This window comes from Cheilinus undulatus, linkage group 14, assembly GCF_018320785.1.
Source record: "Cheilinus undulatus linkage group 14, ASM1832078v1, whole genome shotgun sequence".
Taxonomy (NCBI): Eukaryota; Metazoa; Chordata; class Actinopteri; order Labriformes; family Labridae; genus Cheilinus; species Cheilinus undulatus.
The window spans coordinates 27,167,564-27,176,009 of record NC_054878.1 but is presented as its reverse complement, the minus strand read 5'-3'; the positions used below and the strand labels follow the sequence as shown (position 1 = coordinate 27,176,009).

The following is an 8,446-nucleotide window of genomic DNA, read 5'->3' as shown; positions in this document are numbered from 1 at the left end:
AGGATCGTGTTGGAACTATACTTGAGAGTTTAAAACTAATATGAAAAAAAAAATAATAATAAGCTGCATACATTCATGCTTGTACTTGTTTCTTTCCCTCATTCACAACCTTTATAACATCTACACAACACATGTGAAGGCTTAAAGGCCAGAGACTCTTATTAAACCCACTCTAATGATAGAAATGAGGGGTTTTGCTGTCAGTAATCCCTGGCAAATAGAGAGCTGAGAGGATGATGTATTTTTATAGACCAATACAAGAAGTAAGTAATGGTTTCAATGAGACATGATTTTTCTCCATGGGTTTTTGGATTACTGCTGAAAATAAGCGCTGAGATTCAAACAAATGAAGACATGTTTTGTTCATTAAGTTAATTTTGATAAATGGATCCTGAATAATTTATTGAGCATAAAAACAATCGGAAGAAAAATCTCATGATTGATGCACCAAACCCTGATAGATTTACAAGACACCAGAGGTACTGTTGCAAGGTTCCAACATCTTAATTCATTACCAGCCATTACAAAGCTGCATGTTCCATTTGCAGCTCAGTATGAAATAGTTCATTCTGCCTTTTCTTCCAAGTTAAAATCTGCTACAAGTTCAAAGCACTAGGTGTCTTTATGAGTCTGTAAAAAGTAAGGACTTTAGCATTAATGCATGAATTGCAATTAATTAGGGTCCATTATTGGTGCATTTTTAAATGTATTAATTGAATGGTTTGTTGTCCATTCTAGTGCACTTTGGTTAAGTCACTTTAGTGTATAAAATCAGTCCACCACTGCTCCTTAATGTCTCGTTCCTCTCTTAATAACTCATAGACAGCTCAGTGGACTAGTCATAAGTCGTCTACACCTTGTGCTATTAAATATTAACATTTTCACCCTACCCTTATTTCTATATCAATCTGTACCAAGTTCATATTCTTGGTTCTTGGTGGTTAAGTTCTACCCAAAGTTCCTCAGTTTCTTTCAGAAGAAAAGCAGGTCTGTATCCAAGCAGAAAGACCCTTAGTTTAAGTCAGTGCAAAAATCTAAAACGAAACAAAACCTGTCTTTAATGCAAAATGGTGGAATTTCAGAATGTAACAAAAGAGGGCCGATCGATTACTAATAACTCCAGAAATCCAAAGATAAATAACAAAATTGTAATTATTTAAAAGTGCAAGAAAAAAATGAAAAAAAAAATGTAGCTACACTGTGCACTTTCAAACCTATTCTGACCTGATTTGTCAGTCATGCAGCTGCTTTGCTGTGTTTTTAGAGATTCTACCGCCAACCTCGGCCTAGTCAGCTACTCCTGACAATGAATGACTGTGTGATATGTCTGATGAATTAGCTGCGGCACACATGCCGCACTAAACAGTTCCCACACATCAGAGCATTTTCCTGTATAAACTTTCATACAATATTGAAATCACCCTGACCCAACCATGAAAGTCTCACACACCTTTTTAAGTCTATAATAAAAGAATGAGCAGGAAATATTTGCGGCAATCCAGCTGGCAGACATGGTGTGCAATATGTGGATGAGTTGGTTTTAATAGCTGGCTCTTTCATGTGAACCATGGAGAATGAAGTCTATGTACTTTATCACAAAAACAACTTTAGCACAATGAAGGACATTAATCATGGGCCAACAAATTGCTAAATTTGCTTGATTTGATAAATGCCTACCAGATGAAGTGCTGGAGCTGAAAGAACCAACTCTTACTGAACTAACCAAAATGATCCAGATCACTAAAAAGAGCTTCACTACAGCTGATGGCAAACATTGGATATTTAGCTGCCAGTTGGATTTGCTTGAGGTGCTGTCTTTGAATGTTTGTGCGTGTGAGATAGTAAGGTACATCTGAAATACTTAGAAATGGGACTTTCAAAAGAAAACTTTATGACGTTTGTCATAGTTTGTCATAGAGCACATCTCAAGTTGTGCTTAAACGTTTCAAAAGTTGGACATTCAGTACAAGCAGAGGCAGGGATAAAATGTGACCATGAGTACACAGAGGAACAACTTCTGGTGATAAGAACAAGACGGGAGAAATTTTTGTGCAGACTAGTTAGCAGGAGAGATGCCAAGTCATGTGTAAAGTGTAAGCCCATGCACGAACCCTGTGAGACTGCTGTCAGGAGTGGGACTTGGTTACAACATTTCTTCAGGAAACTTCTGATCAGAGGATAGTGGCTTACAGAGGCCTGCAGTCTGCATCACTCCCCATCCAGAGTTCCCTTCCTTACTTAACACTGGTGTTCTACAGACTTTCTTCAACTTTCTGAAGATAGAAAAACTGACCCAACCAAAAGAGCAGAATGGAAATTTTTCATCCAAGTGAGTTTAAAACTATCGCTTTACTTTTCTAATGCCTGATATAGACAAGCTAAAGTTGACATGTAAACTTTATGAAAACAACTGAGCTGAAATAACTGGTTTTAGTTCAGTTTCTGCTTTCGGGGTAGAAAATGAAACATTCAAAACTTTTCAGTACAGCGTACAATTGAGCCAACATTGTTTTCTGGCTCATTTTATCTAAATTTCACTAAATTACACAGTGAAACTGTACCCCTCTGTATAGCCTAGCTTCCCCAAGCACGTCATGCTTAAAGGGGCAGCGCACACTGAAATCACTGGGGGCTAATACCACTTCTGCCAAGTACCCAACCCAACTACAAAGTTATCAAAATACCCCTTTAAATCAATCCATAGTGAAGGGATTTCAAAGACATTCCCTCAAAAGATGAAATTATCTATAGTTGTTATAGTGTATCATCTTGTGCTACAACTTTGTTAGGTAGTGCGACAGCTACAGGTATACTGGGATCTCTTTTACTAACTGAGCGAATCAATACAAAAATGTCAACTTACACTAAGATTTAAAAATAAGTAGTTTTGATTGCACAACCCTGCCTTTTTGATGGCTTTGACTCATAACTACATACCTGCATGAAACGATCCCTGCAGGAAACATCCTGCCCCGTGTATGATTCAAGGATGAATAACACTGTTTAAACCTTTTTTTCATAATACTGTTACATGAGCACCAAGCCTATGTGATGAGTCACTCTGTTAAATGAGTCAATAAAAGATACGGGAATATGCATTTGAAAGACATTAGAAAGATTCCTCAGGAGCTGAAGCACAACCTTTCCTGTATTGTGCAACAAAGATTTACACCTGAAGGAGAGGTGGGAAAAACTGTGCAGCAGTGTCAGCTTTCAATGTCCTTACTTGTGATAGTATCAGGTGCACTTTGAACAGGCTTGTGTTTGGTTAAAACTAGCCTCACGCAGGAATGGGTGGGGTATTGTGATGTGTGTTTGAAAAGACAAGGTGAAGTCTCCTGTTGTAATACGTGCTCAGGCAAAGGACAGGCTTGAATGGAATCTTTTACCGCCGAGACAGAAGACACAGCGAGCTTTGGGATTACCTTCTCTTTGGAAATAAATCTATTAAAACACGATGGATACAGCCAGCGATGCCACTAAAATCCTAGAGAAGGGTCCAGAATACCTGAGAAAACAAATGGAGCTGGAGAGTGAGACAAAAGGACAAATGAGTGCCGTGGAGAGGCTTGCTGCAAGCAAACCCAAATATGTCAAAAGCAAAAAAGTGGTCAACTCCACCCAGGAGCCTGTGATCAGTATCGGATCTGCTTCTGTGAGCAGCACTGGGTCTTCTAACCGCAGCTCCAACCATAGTGGGAAGCTCAACACTTCAGGTATCTCTACTGCAGCAACATGTGGTTCACAGAACTCCTCACCAGTGCAGGTACGGCGGACCAGCTCCAAAAAACGACCAGACTCGCTTCTAATTTACAGACAGAAATGTGAGTTACTGAGAGTGTCGACAAACAAGCGCAAATTCCGTCGAACAAGAAGGCTGCAGCGGAAAAATGTCCCGTTACCTGAGGCATCAGATAAAGAGAGTGAAGGTGAGGGAGGCCCAGAGAAAATCACCACACCTGAGGGAACAGCTAAGGAATGCAGCGCTCACACGGAGGAGAGGAAGAGGAACGGAGAAGCGGAACAACACAGCAAAGGAGAGGGTGATTCTGGGACAAAGGTGACAGCTACTGGGGTGAAGAAATCTGCTGGTCTGCTAGCGGTTCCAGAGGTCAACAGGAGGCCTGGGAAAGGGGTCAGTCGTTCGCACTCTGACATCAGCTCCAGGTACTCTAAAAACTTTGCAGACTTTGACGCTTTCTTCAAGTACTGCGGGCTGGACGGGGAGGTCATCGAGTCTTTGGGGAGGGAGAACTTCTCAGCACGATCGGACGATATTGCCATAAACATCCGGAGCATCAGCGTTTCCACATCAGATGACGGCTTCTCCAGAAACAGTGGGGACAGCGACGGGCTGCTGGAAGATGAGTTACATAAGAAGATACATCAAGGGACATCAGTTATCGAGCGTAATGCAAGGATTATCAAATGGCTGTACAGCTGCAAAAATGCCAAGGAGACTGGGAAAAAGTTAAGAGATCTGGACTGAGAATAACCCATAATTATTTCCTTTGGAGGCTTATTAGTTGAGACTGTTGCTTAAAAATGATAAAGCTATCCCTTTTTTTACTGATATTTTCTTTATATCCCTATGTCTAACAGTGTCTTTGTCTTAAAATATGTGCATTTATGTGCAAATTTCAGCTGACACCTATCAGAAGAAATGTGGATTTTGCAGCTTTGCTTCTATCCATTAAGGCAGCAGAGTCTCACATCACTCACACAGAACACAGGGAGGGGCCCTTGAGAAGCCTGCAATGAAAAGTGTGTTTTCATCAATTTTTTTTCGTAGTAATTAGTGTCGTTATTGAATCAAAAGCGACAAAATGAATCGGTCAACAGACTGAAATTTGTATCAGAGAGAGTAAAATAAATACTGGGGGTCTCTGCTCCTCCCTTAAAAATGTCCAAATGGTATAGTCCAGCACGGTGAAATAATGCAAGGAAATTCAGTTTAACCATAGTAAAAATATTGCTTATAAATGAGGAAATTATGCTTCATAAATACATTAAAATGCATATATATTTATAAAAAATAATGCAACATTTGTTGCTTGGCTTGCTAGTTAAGGAGGGGCCTGTGTGATATTCCTTCTGGGGGCCCAAAATTCCTAGCTACACCTCTGATGAGATCTACAGTATATATATATTTTTTGGATATGTTATATCATGAAAAGCCTACTTTTTAGCATGTTTGCACACATATCTGAATATATGGAGTGTCTACCAACCCACAAAATGTGAGATAAGCCATCCTAGTCTTGTGTTAGTGGTCTATGACTGAAATCAAAAATCTGACGGTCCATTCAGAATCTACACTCATATACAACACTACATATAATGATACCTGCCCCTTACCTTGTATCTATACCCACAAATCTCTGCCCATAGCTGTGGAAGTACACAGTTGTACTCAAATGACAGAAGAACAGTCAAAGAGGGTTTAAGAGTTGGATGAAAGCTTTACATTCCATCATAGGCACACATACACTAACACATGGTGAAAGTTACTTCACCACTTAAAGTAAAAGTGAAACATTATTTGGCTCCTACAACTTAGTGCAGTTTTATGTTTAGTGTTGAAAGCAATAAAACTTGTGAAGTAATTAGATTTAACTGCAGCCAGACACAAACACTTGTAAGTTGTGGTTATTTTCCAGTTAAAGTTTCGGTCATTTCTTCAGTTTTGTGTGAGAGGAATGTACTTAATAATCCGATAGGCTTAAATCCAGTGACCCGTTGAAACTGTATCTCCACTTCCCTCCCAATCTGTGCCTGTGTTTTCTCTCCTCTGCTCTCTCCCTCTCTCCTTTTGGTGTCATAGCCAAACTTTCTTTACAGATCAAAGCTAAGAGGCTGAAAAATGAGTGAGAGGGAAATCAAAGGACATACTGTTGGATCCAATTATAACCCATTTAACGTTTCGCTCTCAGCATACTCACAGGCATAAACAATTATATACGGCATGTGTGATTAAATACACACAAACGCTCAGCTGGAACCATATTGTAGACATGCTTTCTGTACTCCTCTTAAGGCCTGGCTGTCAAGTTCACTTCAAGGCAAGTCACATCATGCCTTCTCCCCATGTTTGGCGCCAGAGCTTGCTTGTACATATCAGTGGGTGATTTAGTTAGGAAATTAACTCCTGCTTTCCAGTAGCATTTTAAAAAGTGATCAAATGTGTAGAAACACATCAGTTACATATGTGATTACTGACTGAGCATGTAAACAAGTTACATTTATGCAGGTTTCCTCTTTCATCACATTTTTACTGCAAGTTTTCTCTCTGGTAATCTCACCTTAAAGGCTGAAATACTCATGCACCATCACCCTTAACAAGGTTTGATTTACCACTTTAATGTGGGTTTGGGGCTGCATGTGCAACATTGTCTTATACTGAAGTTTTTTGAGAACTGCTTCCCAAATAAAGTGTTGGATTCCTTTTCTTACAAGTGTTTAAGTGTATTGTATTGGTCCAGATGCTGGGGTGGCCACATGCGTGGTGTAGGGGGCAGCTGGGGGAATACCTGGAGAGATGGGCCAAGGGCAGGCCTGGACTATTGCCATCAGGAGGCCAGAGCAGTGCAGGACCAAGGTTGATGCGATGAATTGTTGAACCAGCATACGCTCCCATACCTGATCTGACCTGTGTAAGTGCATTCATGGTGGAAAGCTGTATGCTCATCTTTTGTAGTTGTCTGACTACTCAAAGAGCTTTTTATAAAGCAGGCCACACTTACCCATTCACTCCTATTCACTCATCTGAAGGAAGAGGCTGCTATGTAAACAGGCTGCCAGTATTAACTAATCCCATTTATATGCCACTGATGCAGCAGTGGAAGCAATTTGGAATTTGTCTTTCCCAAGGATCCATTGACATGTCCCTGCAAAAGCTGGGGACTGAACCCCCAAATTTATTTGAAAGACAACCAACTCTACCACTAACCTATAGTTGCTTATTAATTGATAACTGTTAAAAAAAAAAACAGACAGTGAAATCAGTATTGATTTGTAAAACACAATAGTATCCATACACCCCTTTCCATAACTTGGGCCTACAGTAGATGTCAGCAGGAGCACAGTATACTGTAGCATTCAGCTTCGAGGGATTTTAGACTTCATGACTGTACTGTATGAGGCCTAAAGAGGGCAGTAGCCTACAAGATTACTAGACCTATTTCCAGTGTTGAAATGTGCTACCACCAGGCATGTAATAATAAACCCTCTGAATGCACTAGAGTAACATGGTCAAACAATGTCCAGGGGAGCAATCTCCACCTATAATACTGTCTAGATGGATGCTTGGAATGTAATATGATTTCACATTAATTTGAGGGAGATTTTGCAATGATGTTTTAAAAGTGACTAATGTTAAATGTCAGGGTCTGCTATAGTTTTTAGGTTCTGTCCCTCAAGTCTTACAGATCAACATACATGAAGACAACGGATCCAAAATATAATGTGAAACTTTTAACAGCAATATTCTAATTTACATTCTAACCAAAAATAACTTTAAAATGATACTGTACGCACATCAAGCAATGCCAGAACAAATGTAACATAAGCTCGCAGATTTGTATGGTTCCAGGGAAAATCAGTGCATGGAGTTCCCATAACATCAGAACAGTGACCTTATAAAAATAATGCAACCCAGAAGGTCACCTGTTGGCTTCAGTTGTGGAGATATCGCATGCATTATGTTTTCCCTCCCTTTTTTTGCCTGTGAAAAATAGCAATATTTTGATGTTATGCCCAAGATAAACATGCATAAATACAGGATCAGTTGATGTGACTTTTAAAAAGGCCAGACTTCAGACTAACACGCACAATTTTCTTACTAGAGTTGGAAAGAAAAAAGTTAAGAACCCTCATAAAAACCCGTAGAAAAATCAAGTTTACCTCATCTTTTCAGTTGTAAATCCAATTCTACGTACGTATTTGAAAAAAAATGAAATAAACAATAACCCAGGATGTTTCATACTTGTACTGAACCACATACTGAAGATTAATATTTCATTCTAATGCCAAGCTCTCCCCTCACTTCAGCATTAGGGGACTGTCAGTTTTTCCAGAGAAAAAAAAAACAAATGACTTTTAACATACAGACACCCGAAAAATGCATCATGACTATAGACGTCTGGCCTGACGTAAACTTGCTCTCAAAGTCACATGACCTATGTAGAACCCTCACTGAAATGCTGTAGACCTTCACAAAGACAAAGACATACATTTTTGTTACAAATAATCCATAATATTCTGAGGAGAGGTTTCTCGTTTTCAAAACAGGGTATTAATGAATCATTTTGCACTCTACCATCACATCTGTTTTTCGTTCCTTTTCAGCCACATCATCACTCACTCCGATGTCCTGTGATCTTTTTCCCATCCTCCATCACAAAATCAAAACATAAGTACATGTGCGCAGTCTCCTGTCACGTGTACA

General features: G+C 39.6%; 1 protein-coding gene across 1 annotated transcript; it reads left to right on the top strand.

The window, feature by feature from the left end:
• Positions 1-3,355: 3,355 nt before the first annotated feature.
• fam110c (family with sequence similarity 110 member C) lies at positions 3,356-4,855 on the top strand. The gene has a single exon (XM_041806085.1). It carries the CDS (start codon positions 3,458-3,460, stop codon positions 4,487-4,489), a length of 1,032 nt encoding a protein of 343 aa, XP_041662019.1. The 5' UTR covers positions 3,356-3,457; the 3' UTR covers positions 4,490-4,855.
• The last annotated feature ends 3,591 nt before the right edge of the window (positions 4,856-8,446 follow it).

Coding starts and splice junctions, on each gene's coding strand:
- fam110c (XM_041806085.1), top strand. CDS start 3,458: ATGGATACAGCCAGCGATGCCACTAAAATCCTAGAGAAGGGTCCAGAA.